The sequence below is a fragment of the Leucopleurus acutus genome (genome assembly GCF_964270905.1).
Source record: "Leucopleurus acutus genome assembly, chromosome: 14".
Taxonomy (NCBI): Eukaryota; Metazoa; Chordata; class Mammalia; order Artiodactyla; family Delphinidae; genus Leucopleurus; species Leucopleurus acutus.
In genome coordinates this window covers 59120179-59137879 of record NC_139156.1, presented here as the reverse complement: position 1 = coordinate 59137879, position 17701 = coordinate 59120179, and the positions used below count along the sequence as shown (strand labels likewise).

Genomic DNA, 17701 nt, shown 5'->3' with positions numbered 1-17701 from the left:
CAGGCAAGCAGGGTCCACTGTATAAGTCCCTACCTGTGTCCCGACTGCTCTGAGACGTGGAATCGTTCTCCACATTATAGATGACTGTTCCCTGAGAATCAGAAGAGAAGTGACTGACCACAGACTCATGGTGGGAGTGTTTGTAGGGATAGCTCTCCGTTGAGGAATCTGTTCGAGTATCACTTGAGATGGAGGGCTCCCTCCCTGAGGGAAGGAGGAGACATGCAAAGGTGAGGAAAGAGAGGACAGTGATAGAGAGGGGGCGAAGAGCTGGATGGCAACAAAGGTTCACAAGGTAAGAACTTCCTAAATGGAAGGGTGAGAAGGATATACCAGAGCCGTTCTTCCCAACACCCAACTTCAGATAACCCAGACACACAATTCCTCCCACTCCTGCCCCCTTGCTGAAGCCCTCCCTTTGCCTGCCATTGTGAAAAACTGTGGGGCTTTTAGAAAACCTACAGGGGGAAAAGTAGAAGAAAGGAAAAAGTTGTGAAAAGTAAGATCTACTTAGATGGCAAGTCCCAGGCCAACCTGGCACACATAACCTGTTGTTTCCCTATCCCTTGTTTCCCTATCCCATAATTTTTCTCCTATACTGCCAGAAAAGTCACTTTTAAAAACTTAAAAGCATTTTTAATATCTATGAGACATTATGGGGCAGTTATTTATACTTTGGTGTGAATTAGTTCAATTAGACTACTTTCCTCTGAACACCTAGCTGAGATAAGCACAACAGTGTAAATGGGTGTTTGACTGAAGGGAGAAGCAGCAGAGCAGGTCTGGGTGGGGCACAAGGGTGGGAAGAACATACCAAACAGGAGGGAGGTACAAAAGGGAGGGGAAAAGATTCCAAGGACAAGTATCTTCTCTTTCATTATACTCAGGGCCAGCCAGCCTTAGATCCAGAAGAGGAAAAGAACATTACTTTTTCCTCCTTTTAGGAATCAAGCCAAAACCATTAGGGTTGTATTTCTATTACAGGATGAGTTTCTGAGGGATAGCCTGAGACTTTAGTAATAAAGCTGCAACTGTTTCTACAGGAAAACATGATTTAAGTTCCAAATAACTGAATTAGAAGTGAACAGCTGATTCATAAGCTAAGGAATATTGCTACCAGACTTGGCATTTTAAAACAAAAATCTCTCATCCCAAACAAAATGATGAGCTTTGTAGTAACTCATATCATTTTCTGGGTCTTAACAACTCAAGTCACTGTTAAATTGCTAGTAAGAATGAGTCATCTTAGCAATATTAGAAGGTTAAATAGTGAGGTTTCCCTCACAAACTTAATACCTCATAAGTTCCTTCTAAATGAACATAATTGAACATAATTTGAACATAATTTCCTTCTCATTTTGAGAAATGAACATAATTTCATTCTCATTTTTGAAACGGGGCCAGGTGATCTAGACAATATATTCCTAAACACTGAAGGAAACAAAGCCTGACACAACTTGGGCTTCAGCATGAGTTGGCACTTCTTTCTTATTTCTGATGAATCCTCTTTCTCCAAGCTAGGTTAAGTGCTAGGCTCATGACTGTGAGACCCTACTGTCCAGTCATCACATTGGAGTGGGGAGGGAGAAGTAAAGAGCTAGGCTGCTCACCTGAATCTTCACTATCGTAGCATGTCCCGCTGTACGACTGGAACTCAACTTGGGGGGGCAGGTCCTGGGTGGACACTGGGGTACCCTGGGGGTCTGCATAAAGCAGCAGCAAAGGCTGATAATGTCCCTTGATGCATTTGGTCACCACATCCTTCCATTTGGGCCCAATCTGAACCAGAAACAACCAGAAAAAGCATGAAAATTATACTTCATATCCATAATTCAACACATATCTTTCTACTCTATTTTTCTAAAGAAAATAAAAGAGATGAAAAGACAAGAACTGGGTAAAGAAACAACAAAAGAGATCTTGGACCTAAACTTAATGAATTTTTTTTTTTTTTAATTTTTGGCTGCGCCATGTGGCATGTAGGATCTTAGTTCCCCAACCAGGGATCAAACCCACGTCCCCTGCAGTGGAAGTGTGGAGTCTTAACCACTGGACCTTCAGGGAAGTCCCAATTAATTTTTTTTTTTTTTTTTTTTTTGCGGTACGCGGGCCTCTCACTGTTGTGGCCTCTCCCGTTGCGGAGCACAGGCTCCGGACGTGCAAGCTCAGCGGCCATGGCTCACGGGCCTAGCCACTCCGCAGCATGTGGGATCTTCCCGGACCGGGGCACGAACCCGTGTCGCCTGCATCGGCAGGCGGACTCTCAACCACTGCGCCACCAGGGAAGCCCCCAATGAATTTTTTGTTAAGTCTTTTTTAATGAAATCCTTTTAGAAAGCACTAAAACCCTATAAGAGATAGGAATGATGAATAAAATTACTTTTATTCCTGTGAAACATCAATTCAATTATGAATAAAAGTTCTCAAAGCTGAATATGCTATGTGAGGGGACTTCAGTTGACTTGGTGATCAATTTCTTTTCACAGACATCAAATAAAAGCCCTTGCTTGAAATTTGCATTTCTATAATTTTCTCCTAAATATTAAAATCACCTTCATGAAGCTAAAGAGCAGACAGAAACCCTCTCACAGACTGCCTGAAAATAAGTGACATTCCGTCTCAGAGTTCACACAAGGCAGGACATAAAATGTCAAACTGCTTAGAATATACAGCTGAACCTCTCAGCCTTAGCTTTGTGCTGGATTCAGCGCTGCCATGGCAGTGGAAAAAAGTGGCAGAAGAGCCATGGAAACAACAATCCAATCAAATCCCCAAACTCACTCTCTTTTAAGTTTGATCCAGTCACATTCTTAGATGGTGTGTTCTTGGAGTCAGACCACCGGCACAGTGTTTATTTCATAATAGACGTTCAGTAAATTTATAACTGAGTTATCATTTTAACTGAAACATTTATATGCTTTTTACATACAAATCTGATTTAATATTTTATAAGGCAGGTATTATTTTTCAAATGAAAAACCTAAAGCTCAAAGAATTCACATAAGTTGCCCAAGATTACAACAGTAAAAAAGAGATGGAGAAGAGAATCAGGGAATTAACACAGACTTTACTATTTGTAGAGGACACTACATAAGGCCCATGGGTTGGTGTAGATTATAGTCAGCAGTCTCCTAGCTGCTAATCTTATCACAAGAGGCTTCCTAACTCACACAGATCACCTAAACTACTTCAGACACACACTCTCTGGTTTAGATAGTACCAAATTTCCAGCTTTAAATATCATTATAGCCTTATTTTCTCTACACTATCCCCAAAATACGTTAATCCGTGATAGAGTACTTCAGGGAGATAACAATCAGAGAATAATTTATAGCAGCCCTGGGACAAAGTATGACCCACTGTTAATTACAAGATTTGGAATTCTGAACTCTGTGCTAAGCTTATAACCTAATTTGAGGCATTAGATTGTTCTCACTCAAATCAACGAATTAACACATCTTTTGAAAAGCCCTTTCAACTATAAATTCAGAATGGTTCTGAATGCTGGTGAGGTGATTCCGAGAAAATAACAGAAGATAAATTGATCCTGTCCTCAAGGAACTTGGTCTGTTGGGGAAGACATGACTGACACTCTCATAAATTCAATAGATAGGCAGACAGACATTAAAATTATGAAAATGAAACACTGAAGACAAGTAACTGTCCACAGTTTTTTGTTCCATTCACCAAACACGTCAAGCAGGACTTGAATATTCCTACCTCCTTGACGTGAGCATCATCAAAATACATCCATTTGCGGATCTTTGTTTGGAAAAAGAATGTAGAATAATGTTTGCCATAGTAACAGATCATTCCTACTAAGTACAGTTCAGACTGCTTGGCCCGGTCATCTGTCACTCTGAAAAACAGCTGTGGGGAAAGAGGAGAAAGGAAAGAACAGTCACATACTCAGCCCTCTCACATCATCTCTCAGCAGACTCCATCATTTCTTAATTAAGGTACTGACTTGCTTCTCCTTTTGCTAATCCATATTAATCATCAGAAATGAACCTAAAAAGGCAAAATTTTAGCGAAATGTCAGAGAGATAGTGGCCAAACTGGTAATGTGGTGATGTTTCTTCATAACTTTTATTTTATTTATTTATTCATTCATTCATTCAAATTGCAGCAAGCGGGGGCTACTCTTCGTTGCAGTGTGTGGGCTTCTCATTGCGGTGGCTTCTCTTGTTGTGGAGCATGAGCTCTAGGCGCGTGAGCTTCAGTAGTTGTGGCATGCAGGCTCCAGAGTGCAGGCTCAGTAGTTGTGGTGCACGGGCTTAGTTACTCCGCAGCATGTGGGATCTTCCTGGACCAGGGATCGAACCCGTGTCCCCTGCATTGGCAGGCGGATTCTTAACCACTGTGCCACCAGGGAAGTCCTCTTCCTACCTTTTAATAATATTTTCTTGCTGGGGCCTATTCTAATATGAGCCAGGAATGTTAAAAAAAAACATAAAAACAAAACATTCTCAAGTTTCAAAGGTTATTTATCAGCTGGTGCCACAAATATAAATTTCCTGTTGAGACACTAAGTAGAAGGTAAGAAAGCCCTTAGGGGGAGCAATCCCACCATACTGGTTACCAACATTTCAATTCCTAGATATCTAGCACTGTCCTAGGTGTTAAGAGACATATAAAATATTTGAAGGCAAGGACTCTTGCCTTGAGGAATCTGTTTGGTTGAAAAATCAATCATAAAAATAAAGCTAGAATAGAACAGAATATGTAGGCTATAGAAATTTAGAAAAATGATCTTTTATTGTGCATAGCCTACTATGTCAGAGACTCCTTGGCAAGGAGACCTAAAGTAAGATCCCAGATGGTTCACTTATTCTCAACCATGGCTTAATGACATTAAAAAACAACAAGGGATCTCCTTAGTCACAGGACCATCCCAGAGGGAAACCAGCAGAAAGGAAACCACAGACTTTCTGACTGAAGGAAAACCCTGGCTGTACCTATACTAGGGTACGCCGCTGATAAGGTAAACAGCCCGTGTCTGAAGTCTGTTTCCACTAGAATTCTCTTCCAAGCCACTTCATTACCTTCTCAGCAGATGTTGGTTCCTACCATGAATTTAATATTCTAGGACTCATGTCATCAACTTCTACCTTCTTCTCCCATAGCAGAACTAGTCAGGACTGCTCACTTCTTTGACCTTACTACCTCCCATGGTTGAATACACTTCCCTATTCTACACTGGTATTAACTAATGATAAGTAGAGCATATGATAACTCTATGAATTACTTGATTTTTAACAGTAGCTAAGCTCTGCCCATTCTGTCTTTCAAGGCCAAGATCATCCCATATCTTCCCAAAAGCCTTGCTTTTGAGTGTACAGATACACACAATATATTTTTTCAAAACTCTTTAATATTTGTCATTTAGGATATACCTTTGTGTTCAGAGTTCACTGCCCTTGAGCAATAGTAAGTTAGAAGAACTCCAAGTAAGAGATAAAGGTAACTAACACTCACGTCACCCAGCTTAAGGCAGGTGCCCAGGCTGTGAATGACATCCTCTGCCAAGTCTGAGTGGTCCGAGTCCCATACCAGCCCAATTGTGATAATCTGTGGAGCGTTCATCAACACACGGCGAATCCGAATCCTCTCTCCACAGTTGCTCTGAAATACATATATAATGCTAGTGAGAAATGTTGCCCACCGACTCTGCCTCAATTCCACTAATCTCAGGGTTTCCCTCCCCACTCTGAACCCCACCCCTCACTTAACTCACCGGGCAGTTCCGCAGATCCCCCATGGTGCTGGCATTCTGCAGCAGCTCACCAAACATGCTTGGTGAGGGTTTTTCTCGTCTTTCCAGCATACAAATAGCCTGATTGCTTCGAGATGGGGAATTGAAGGGGGATGATGTTGGGAGTTGTACAGGGTTATAGCTAAATCATTCATGCAAATTCCTAACTCACACGTTTGACTTTCTTCCTCTGCCCACTATGCCAAAGCCCCTCATCCTGACCAGCCTCAGTATCCCACAGAGTAAGTGTGCCTGCCTGTCCCTAAATCCAAAGCTCATAGAATCCCCATTCCTCCTCCCACTCTGCTGGCCAGAACCTGAGACTAAGAAAAGGGGACAGATGGGAGAGGAAAGAAGGAAAACAAGGTTATTTTTAAATTACTGTTCTGAGTTCCTACAATACAGCAAATACTCAGCAATAAGGATACAAGCTATTTGGGTACCTTCAGTTAAAACCCAGTCAACTGAAGGACTGCCTAAGTATACAAACAGAGAACCCTATAAGACTCACCAAAGGGAAGTAGTGGAGATATAATGCACCATCTGGATGAAAGGCAGCGGATCAGAAGTGGCGCCACAGCTAGTACATACACACTAAGCCCAGGGAGAAAAAAGCAAAACCAGCAGCCACAGTCATTAACTGTTTTGGCACCCATTTGACATCCTACATCCTAGGATAAAGTGTTCTTGAAGAAAAGGTCTAAGAAGTGATGGGAATAGAAATAAGGTTCACCTGCTCAAACAACGTCATTGCAAATTTCTGGTGGGAGATGCAGTGTTGGGCAGTGCATATGTCCTCTTTGGTTTCATCAGCAATGTGGAAGTGAATCCTCATCAGGAGGTTTTCCTAATAGGGAAGGACAAAAAGCAGTACGTAGACAATATTTAACAAACAAAAGTACAAATTTGTTGGCAGTTTACTCAGAGAAACAGCAATCCTCCTTGAAGGGAGGAATACTTCTGATTTTTTTTTTTAATTTTTAATTTGAAATAATTATAAGTTCACAGAAAGTTTCAAAAAAATTATACAGGAGGTCCATGTACCCTTCACCCAGTTTCCTCCACAGGTGACATGTTACTTAACTATAATACAATATCCAAACCAGCAAATGGACATCAATAAAATCCACAGAGTTTATTCAGATTTCACCAGTTTTACATACATTCATTTGTGTGTATGTGTAGCTCCATGCAATTTTATCACATGTATAGTCATGTAAACACTCCCACAATTAAGATATAAAACTCTTTCATCACCACAAAGCTCCCTTCTGCTATTCCTTTAACACTGTACCCACTCAATTCCAAACCTAACCCTTAGCAACCACTAACATGTTGTCCCATCTCTATAATTTTATTATTTCAAGAATGTTAAATAAATGAGATCATATAGTACATAACCTATTGATACTGTGTTTTTCACTCATCATTACTCCCTTTAGATCATTCAACTTGTTACATAAATCAACAGTTCATTCCTTTTTATTGCTGCACAGTATTCCCTGATATAGAAGTACCCCAGTTTGTTTCACCCATCTACCCATTAAAAGCATCTGGGCTTTTTTACTTTGGGGCTATCACAAATAAAGCTTCTCTGAACATTCATGTACAGGTTTTTGTACGAACATATGTTTTCATCTCTCTGGGATTCACGTACAGGAATCTAACTGCTGAATCATATGGCAGTTTGCAAGTTTAGTTTTTTAAGAAACTGCCAAAGTGTTTTCCAGAGTGGCTATACCATTGTTCATTCCTACCAGCAATAAATCAGTGATCCAGTTTCTCAGGGGCACCCCTGATTTTGGCCTATATTTTACCCTATAATAGGATGTATATCACTCAGATTGTTTAATGGTTGCATAGAGTCTTTTGAAGGTTGATGAATAGAACCCAGAGTTGAGAAGAGTTAGGATCCTCTACTAAAAGTCACTGGGAGCAAAGTAGCCATCTACATAGCACATCACACTTGTGCTAAGGACTCAGCTATTCTCTGTTTAATTATCTTTACTATGCAGGAGCTCTCAAACTGTGGTCCCCAGACCAGCAGCATCAGTGTTAGCATCACCTAGGAACTTGTTAAGAGATATTCTTGGGACCCATTCCAGACATACTGAAACAGAAACTCAAGGGAGTTGAGCCCAGAAATTTGTATTTGAATGGGCCTTGTCTCCTCTGAAGGTGAGAGCTACTGTTCTGTGCGATAGCAAGCACAAAACTACCCTAAGCCTGAAGGAAAAAGAATAAACCCACTAGGCAATTCATACTTTATTAGCAGAAACAACTTATAGAAACTAGGGAAATTCCTAGTTATAACTGTAGAGACCAGGAGCACAGTAAAGTAGCCAGTCCCTGATGGAGACCATCCACAGTCTCACCCCATATCAAAGAGGGCCAGAGGCCAGCACTTACAAAGCACTCCGCAGCATCGTCCATAATTCCCAGCTGGAAACGCTGTTCATCCTGAAAAGTCTTTGCCAGAGCACTGCGGAGAGTGTCAGATGGAAGCACTTTTTCAGTACTGCACTGAAACTGGTTAAAGATTCCCTGTAGGGAAGAGGTTAGACAAGGGGAAAAGCACAATGCTGTTACTGAGCTTCGAGGCATCCCAGTCTGTCATGCTAGGATCTCCATGCTTACAGCTATGGAGCCAAATGTACTTTGAATGTGTTGATATGCTTGCAGTTAGTTATAAAAAAGTAAAAAAAAATGAGACTCATAATAAAGGGCATGATATGTGCTAATAAGGATCCTTGCTCTTCCATCTGAGTGTGATACCATCAAGGACTCAATAGGAGAGACCGTTGTCATGAGTTAATGCAGTGCAGTTACCTCTGATTTCCTCTGATATAGAAAGAGGTAGATGGTCTACAATAAATAAAGATAAATTATATGTCACTGAATTGGTAAATTATTCTCTGGGGGCTCATCGTATGAAACTTGGCCCCTTCTTTTAAATTGTTTAGCTACTATAAAATTACCCAAAAGTAAAAAGAATAATATAACAAATACCTACGTGTCTAACACTAACAAATAAACATTCTATCATGTTTACTTCCAATCTACAGATAAAGCTAAAGTCCCCTTTAAGACCAGCCACTCACTATGAGTTTGTTGCACAATCTTCTGTTTATAATACTTTGACATATATTTGTATGTGTGTATATATGTGTGTGTGTACGTATATAACCCTCAATAATACATAGTATGCTTGTATGTCTTTCATGTAAAAAGTATCACACTGAATTTTACTTTTTTAAAAAATTCATTCTTTTTGAGATTAGCCATATATTTCATCCTTTTCCCCTGCTGTATAGTATTATATCATGTTACTACATCACATCTATTTATCCATTTGTATAGTATTATATCATGTTACTATATCACATCTATTTATCCATTTCTTTATTGACAGATATTTTAACAGTCTCCAATTTTTTGCTATTGTAAAGAGGCTATGACAGCTTAAACTTCTACCAGTGCATGAATATAAATAAATTTCCCCATATCCTTATCAGCAATTAATACAGTCAGACTGGTTAATTTTAGTCTTTCTAACTACATTTAGTTTTTCTGGGTCTTCTATGAGTATTACTTGCAGAAAATACCTTCTTCTAGTCTTCTGGTATCTTTCAAGTGCAGCAGTTTTTTATTTTGGTGTAACTAAATGTATCTACCTTCTCCACCTTTACCTATATCTGAAACAATGATGAATATGATATCCAGAGAATGGAAACAAAGAGTGGCAACAAGTGGCACCTGCTTTGAGGTGTCCTTCTCAAGTGGTATTGGATCCTCTGCACAGAGATTTTAGAATGTGCTCCTTGACATCACATAGCCCAGATCCACACTAAACCACCAGATAAACAACTCACCCAACAATTAGTTACATGTCAACATGCCAAAGAATGTCACCAGCTTGAAATCCTCATTAGTAATTTATTCATATAAAAAAATTCCAGGGTTACTTTCAGACTTACTAACGAGACCAGAAATTAGATCACTTTTATAAACCTACCTATGTGAGCTAAGAATAGGAGGTCCCACCAACCTAGAATGGCTAATTATTGGTCCTCATTTTACTTGACATTTTACTTGCAGTAGCTCAGTCACTCATTCCCTTCAGATTTTTACCCAAATATTACCTTCTCAATATAGTATTTCTGGATCATTTTATTTAAAATTGCAAGCTCCACCCACTCTTTCTAAACTTCCCACCCTTACTTGTTTTATTTTTCCCTTTGGCACTTTTACCAGCAGTCATACCATGTATATTACTTATTTATTGTCTAACTGTACTCTCTAGAATATGAAGACAGAAATTTTTGCCCTTTAATTCCTTGCTACACTCCCAGCATCTATAATAGTAATGGCATGTAGGCCATCAACAACTAGTTTTGAATGAATGATTTTATATAGTTAGATCTTATTAAGGGAAAATATTAACTCCCTTCTCTCTCTCTCTCTCTCTTTTTTTTTTTTTTTTGCGGTATGCGGGCCTCTCACTGTTGTGGCCTCTCCCGTTGCAGAGCACAGGCTCCGGACGCGCAGTTTCAGCCGCCATGGCTCACGGGCCCAGCCGCTCCGCGGCATGTGGGATCTTCCCGGACCGGGGCACGAACCCGTGTCGCCTGCATCGGCAGGTGGACTCTCAACCACTGCCCCACCAGGGAAGCCCTCCCTTCTCTTTTATAAGCACATAAAGAATCACCTAGAAAAGGTGAACATTTTTCTTAAGGTAACACAACTGGTTCAAGCAAAATGGGACTAAACCTTGTTCTGCTAATTTCAAGAGACCTCTGTTCTCTTACTAGCATCATTCCACCTCATATACACTGAACATCTATCCCTATAGCAACTTGAGAACAATTTACTATGAACTCTGCTATTATTTCCCTACAAACAATTCCATATGATGTGGAGGAGGCAGCACCAGAAAAACATATTTAGTATTACTTAATAAGCATGGGGCTGGGGGGAAATCTATTATAATTACTTTATTTTGGAGTGACCTAGAAAGTTTTAACAAGTCTATTATAAGATCAGGTAAAGACAGAGCAAGACCTTCCATAATTTGTTGCTGGAAGTGGAAGAATGTCTATCAGTGACTCCTTAAACTAGACCAAAAGTAAAGGTCTGGGTCCACAGTTAAACACTCCTAGAGGGCAACTGGATATCTGCCAAGTGACCAATGGGATTTTGAAACTTGGGGAAATGTGAAGAAAAAAGGAAAAGGAAGGTAGGAAAAGAAGTAGTGGCTGCTTCTACATAAGGTGATCTGAACACTTAATGATATGCTGAAGGGAAGTCACCTCAGCTTTGCAAAACTTAGTGACCACTATCATATCCTAACCTGCCACTCTTCTCAACTGTTAATGGTAAGACATTAATGCTGACAAAGGCTCTACCTCTAGAGCAAGGGATGGATGAGGTTTGGTCCTGTGTTCAGAGTCTCAAACCGGTTCCAAGACAAACCAATGGAAAATTAGTTTCAGGATAGTTCTGTACAAACACAACAAATGCAAACTGCAGCCCCTTTAGTCTCTCTCAACTGGGTTTCCTCAAGAATTAATACTCTAAAGCAACAGTTCCTAATGAATTAACTTCTCTCCTATGCATAGTACTAGTTATGTTACCATCCTAGAGAGAATTAAGAAAATAGTCACTCAAAATACTTTCTGTGTTCTGTGGTTCAGATGACCCTGTTTGAGAAAGGACAGAGATCCACTGAGAGATGGCATAGAGTAATAGTTAAGAGTATGGACTCTGGAACCATAGTATTTGGGTTCAAAATCCCAGCCCTGTTACTTACCGTCTATATGACCTTGGACAAGTTACCTAACTTCTCTATGCTTCAGTTTCCTCTTCTAAAAGAGAATTAATAATAGTATTTACCTCCTAGGATTATTTGAGGATTAAATAATTTATCTATCTTTCTACTTATATCTTAGACTAAAGTCTGACCGTATCAAAGTGCTATCTAAGTGTTAACTGTTATTATAATCATTCTATTTGGGATTCATTTTAGGTTACTGCCTGCTACTGATGTATGAAGAAGGGCCTTGAGAGTTAGAAAGGCTTCTACCTTGAGCTACCTACCCAGTCTCTAAGGTCTAGGTACAAAGGAAGAAATTCTTCTCTATTCTGCTGCTTGTATTCAAGAGAGGCAGATTTCCCATGACCTAGATAACAAGGGTTTTAGCACAGAAAAAGAAAGACTTAAAGTCAGAGCTCTGACTGAGCCCATAGTGGATATGCAACAACAGATCTGGCTCTTGTGTTCAGTGGCATCATCTCCATGCTACTCTTTTTTTAACCTCTTAATTACGAACAGCTTTCTCCACACACACTGAGTATCTGAATGTATTCAGAATAGCCTCTGCCTGCATCTTCTTTATTTTCTTATTCAATATTTTAATTATTGTTACCGGTATTGCTCTGCCACTGTTAGGAAGAAGCAAGTGTATCAGGGATGACGCAGCCTGAGCCTGCCCAGCATGCATCTGTGAGCTGCAGCTCTGGAAGAAGCTGTAGCACAAAGCCCCTCTGTTAGGGCAGCACACTAACCCCTGTGTGTCCCTCTCACATGAGCACAAGGCAGGAATGGGCCTCCTCCTGTTCCCTTTTTCACCCTCCTCCCACCTTTCCCAGAGGGAGATCCTGTTCACACCAAAGAAAGCCAAGAACATTTAGTTCAGCAATAAGAACAGGTGGTAGCACCAATAAGGAACAAAAACTGGTATTCTTCCAATTGCTGAGTTCTATGGCAGAGAGGGAGAAAGGGCAGGAAGAACCAAAACCCAGGAATCATTTTCCCCTGTGGGGTCCCTGATGGTTTCACTTCAATAAAGAAAAAACCCACCTTTGAGGTTTCTCTCTGCCATTCTTCACAGAGTGAAACCAAAGAGGTCTTCCTTTTCACTCTCAGGAAAAGGCAAATTACTTTTTGTCTGTTAACTATTTTCTTGGATGCAGTGCAAAAGCAACAAGACTAATGACTAAAAGCAGGTGCTTCCCCATCCATCTCTCTTGGATCAAGTAGCAAACAATTCTACCCACAGGAGCATATAATTATTTGGATTAGTAAAAACCACGTAAATAAGATAAAAGTGCCATAAAGACAGAAAGTCTTTGTGCTTTGTCATCTACAAATGCAGCTGTTGCTTGTTTTTCCTTTTTTCCCCCCTAAAACACAGACTTTGTCTTTAAGGAGGGAACAGCTGTCTATTTCTCTCTCAGAATTTCCTATCTTTGCATCAAAAAGAAGTCATGAGTAGAGAAGATACAGGTCAAGAAAAAGGGCTGTCACTAAATTTGATGCTTTATGGGCCCAAGGTCTTTGAAAAGTGCCCCAGTCAGCAGTTCAACTCATCCCTGAGAGGTGTCCAGCAACACCTTCTACAAAGGCGTGACACATGTTATACACTACTACTAACTCAATTCTTAGAGTTTCTCTTCTTGATCTAAGCTTCCCAAATCTATCATTTTGGCTTTCATAACTATCCCTTTTTTTCCACACCTCCTGTAAATCATAGACCTAAATAAACCATAAACCTAGATGTGGCCAATCGAGTCTGTTTGTAAACACAACCCTTTGAAAGGAAAATAAAGGAGCTACTCCTTGAGAGTCACTGACTGCTGGAAAATAGAACTTTCACCCTAGATTTGTATGTTCAAAAGAATGTTGAACGTTTTCTTTCAAGAGGGGAAAGAATATTGAAATGTTTACCATTTTGGCATCCAAACCAGTAACACTGGATTTTTAACATTTTATTGCCAAAAAGTTCAAACAGGGCTTCCCTGGTGGCGCAGTGGTTGAGAGTCCGCCTGCCGATGCAGGGGACGCGGGTTTGTGCCCCGGTCCAGGAGGATCCCACATACCGCGGAGCGGCTGGGCCCGTGAGCCATGGCCGCTGAGCCTGCACATCCAGAGCCTGTGCTCCGCAACGGGAGAGGCCACAGCAGTGAGAGGCCCGCGTACCGCAAAAAAAGTTCAAACATACAAGGGTAGACAAAATAGCACAATAAATTCCCATGTACCTATCATCCAACCTCAACCATTACTAACCTGTGGCCAATCTCATTTCATATATACCACCCACCCTCCTCCCAGATCATTTTGAAACAAATGCCAGACATTATTCATCTGTAAATATGTCAGGATATGCCTCTAAAAAATAAGAACCCTTTTTGTTTAAAACATAACCATATAACAAACCCTTTCTCTAGTGTTCAGTGATTTTTTTGTGATATAACAGAATCAGTGATTACATCTCCCCTGACAAGTGTGAGCTGCAACTCCCAAGGTTTGTAGTCTATGAGCTGACCAAATATGTGTTCTTCAAATTAAAGTTGTTAAATATAACAACTTTAGTGACAATTCAGTGACAATTCTGAAGTGACATTTATGCAGTAAAAACAAAAGGAAAGGTACCTATGTAAAGTGATGGCTATGTTAATTAGCTTGTTGTAGTGATCATTTCACAATATACGTATATATCAAAACATCAAGTTGTGTACCTTAAATCTCATAATTTTTATTTGTGAATTATACCGCAATAAAACTGAAAAAAAACACTTAACCATAATACCACTACCACACTCAGAAAAAGGTATGCAGTCAGTTTAACAGAAATTCTTGCTCCAGGAAGAGAAAGCAGAGAACAGCTGGCCAGTTTCTCTCTTGAGATTCTTTAACCTTATGTCTTAAAATAGCTACCTTCTAGACTTCCTTATTAGAAAATTACCCACATATCCTATATCAGTCCGTTTAAATCAAATTCAGTTACCAATACCATACCTCCCCATGAGTTTAGGGCTTCATTTGCATTCAATTTATAACCCAATACCTTGGACTTACAGTGGTGAAGCAAAAGACCATCATAAACTTACCTTTCACACGCATTCCTGCTACCTATGCAAAAATGACACCCACATACACAAAGGCAGAGACACAGATAGAAACAACAAGACCTCAAGACAGTGGACAGACAGAGACAGGCCAAATTCACCAGGGAATAGTATTGCTTTTAGTGGGAAATCATAAACTAATATTGAGATTTATAAAAATGTAACAGTCATTCTGGAATTTTTGCCAAGATCAGAAATGTAGGACCTTAAAGATGACCAACAGTATTCGAATCAAATTTTAAGAATCAATATCAAAGCCACTTACCCCACAGGGGAAATAAAAAGGGGGACCCTTCTGGACATGAACAAAGATTTTGAGATTGTATAAGTTTCAGGTTCTGCCATAAACTCTGGAAAGAATCATGATGATCTGCTATATTTTTCCTTATAGTCATACCCCTCTATTTGAAATACCATGTAAAATTCTGAACTCCAGAATTTTTAAAAGGATAAGAGCCTGAGTTTTATACTATCCAAGTTATGTCAATGACTAAATTAGTCAAGAATATTTAGGTACAGGGCTTCCCTGGTGGCGCAGTGGTTAAGAATCTGCCTGCCAATGCAGGGGACAAGGGTTCAAGCCCTGGTCCAGGAAGATTCCACATGATGCAGAGCAACTAAGCCTGGGTGCCACAACTACTGAGCCTGCACTCTAGAGCCCGCGAGCCATAACTACTGAAGCCTGCACGCCTAGAGCCCGTGCTCCGCAGCAAAAGAAGCCACCGCAATGAGAAGCCCGCACACCGCAACAAAGAGTAGCCCCAACTTGCTGCAACTAGAGAAAGCCCGCACACAGCAGCAAAGACTCATGGCAGACAAAAATAAAATAAATTAATTTAAAAAAAAGAAGAATATTTAGGTACAGCCTAATACAACTTTAAGAAAGGTTAACGAGGGCTTCCCTGGTGGCGCAGTGGTTGAGAGTCCGCCTGCCGATGCAGGGGACACGGGTTCGTGCCCTGGTCTGGGAAGATCCCACATGCCGCAGAGCGGCTGGGCCCATGAGCCATGGCCGCTGAGTCTGCGTGTCCAGAGCCTGTGCTCCTCAACAGGAGAGGCCACAACAGTGAGAGGCCCGTGTACCGCAAAAAAAAAAAAAAAGAAAGGTTAACCAAAAAACTACACAAATATGTTCATATCACATAGATAAGCATAACAGGAAGGAAGTTCAATTCAAATGGATAGGTGCATTAGACATAAGGACATACCTTCCTTATGTGAAGGCTATTTATTACTAGCTAAAATTTCCAGGTAACATACTAGAAATCTAATTTCCTGGCTTAAATAAATAGCCAGTCTAGGATAATGGGTTTACTCCTCTGATAGTGGCCATGACTATAGGACAATGAAGAACCTTCCATTCCTACAGTCTACAAAAAAATGACCAGACTAATTCCTTATACCACTTTACTCGATATGTTTCTGCTTCAGTCCCCAGTAGAGGAATAGCTACATGGTACACAATAAAAAAATATCGAGAGATTTGTTCCCTGAACTCTCAAATTTCCCCCCAATTAACAAGTGAGCTATCAGCAGAACACAGACTTTCCTGCCCCTTCACAACAGTCTTACTGTTCTACAGGTACAGACTTACATTCCAGGACCCCTATATACAAAAACCTATTTCCTACCTACTTACCTCCATCACCACCACCATTCCCTGGCTTTTATTCCTTATACTAACATCCTTTAAAAAAAATCACTAATTGAGAAGGTTTGTTGGATTTAATCAATCAATGCAGCATTCTTCTTTGCCTATAACAAAAAACACTCTGTCCTACATCCTGGCACTGTAAAGCCTCTAGTACAATCCCTGGAAGGAGAACAAAATCTTTGTGGCATACTAAGTACAGAGGACGGATTTCCTCCTCTGGACAGAGATAAATAAATAAACCAATACCAAAGTCAAGTCATACCCTGGGGGCCAGGGTGTAAGAGCAGACTCAATATGAATAATAAATCAGAGCTCTGGGCTATAGGCATGACAACAGTTTAGGTCAGGAAAAATCTTTCAGTAATACTAGGTGGGAATAAATTTGGTATTTTAGAAGGGACAGGGTAATTAGCACACAAATTTCTCTTTTTTTTTTATAAATTTATGTTTTCATTTATTTATTTTTGGCTGTGCTAGGTCTTCGCTGCTGCGCAAGGGCTTTCTCTAGTTGCACGGTGAGCAGGGGCCACTCTCCATTGCGGTGTACGGGCCTCTCACTGCGGTGGCCTCTCCTGCTGCAGAGCATGGGCTCTAGGCACGCGGGCTTCAATAGTTGTGGTGCACGGGCCCAGATGCTCCGCGGCATGTGGGATCCTCCCGGACCAGGGCCCGAACCGGTGTCCCCTGCATTGGCAGGCAGACTCTTAACCACTGCGCCACCAGGGAAGTCCCCCACAAATCTCTTCTATTTGCTAAGTCAGAGTTGAAATGCATTGTGGTTCAAAGTAAGCAGAAAGACAAACTAACACAAATTCTTCATTAATAATTTGCATGCAAGATTTTGAGACTGTAATTACTTTAGGGACTTAGTGTCAAGTAACACAGAAAAAAAAGAAACAGTATATTTTACAGGACCAAAAGAAATGGATTATCATAAACATTGTGTACAAACCACCAAAAAGTACTGGATGCAACATATACTATGGTACCAATGAAGATCACTAGGCACAGGACTACTGGCAGACGTTCATAGAGCAGAAGAAAAAAACAAAAATATTGAAGAAGACATGATCCAAAAGGTATTCACATAAGGCCAGTAGTAAATGCATTTTAAGTAAACAACTGCAGAGAGAGCAGGGACACATATCTTTCAGCCAGACTTGGAAGGGCAAATCCTTCATCCAAACATCAGATTAAGGGAAAGTTAGCTAGCTTCTGACTCATCAAGGAACATGTTTGTGTTTCTTTTTGTACTTAATAGTAGGTTCTAGAGATAAGCAATTATGCTCTAACATAAAGAATTCTGACTTTATAAAGAACTGGCAAGTTTTGCAGAGTACTTCAAATTCAGGAAGTTTGGAATCTCGTTTTAAAAAAAATCTAAG

At 40.4% G+C, this 17701-nt stretch overlaps 1 protein-coding gene across 1 annotated transcript in view; it reads right to left on the bottom strand.

The window, feature by feature from the left end:
* The window catches only part of USP54 (ubiquitin specific peptidase 54), a gene marked incomplete at its 3' end in the record, with an annotated part of 72056 nt that overhangs the window by 36777 nt on the left and 17578 nt on the right, over positions 1–17701 (bottom strand). The window contains 10 exon segments of the mRNA XM_082855227.1: positions 34–204; positions 1611–1779; positions 3721–3870; positions 5479–5625; positions 5738–5843; positions 6012–6073; positions 6075–6078; positions 6267–6349; positions 6489–6602; positions 8165–8299. Of these exon segments, the coding sequence (XP_082711353.1) occupies positions 34–204; positions 1611–1779; positions 3721–3870; positions 5479–5625; positions 5738–5843; positions 6012–6073; positions 6075–6078; positions 6267–6349; positions 6489–6602; positions 8165–8299 (1141 nt within the window).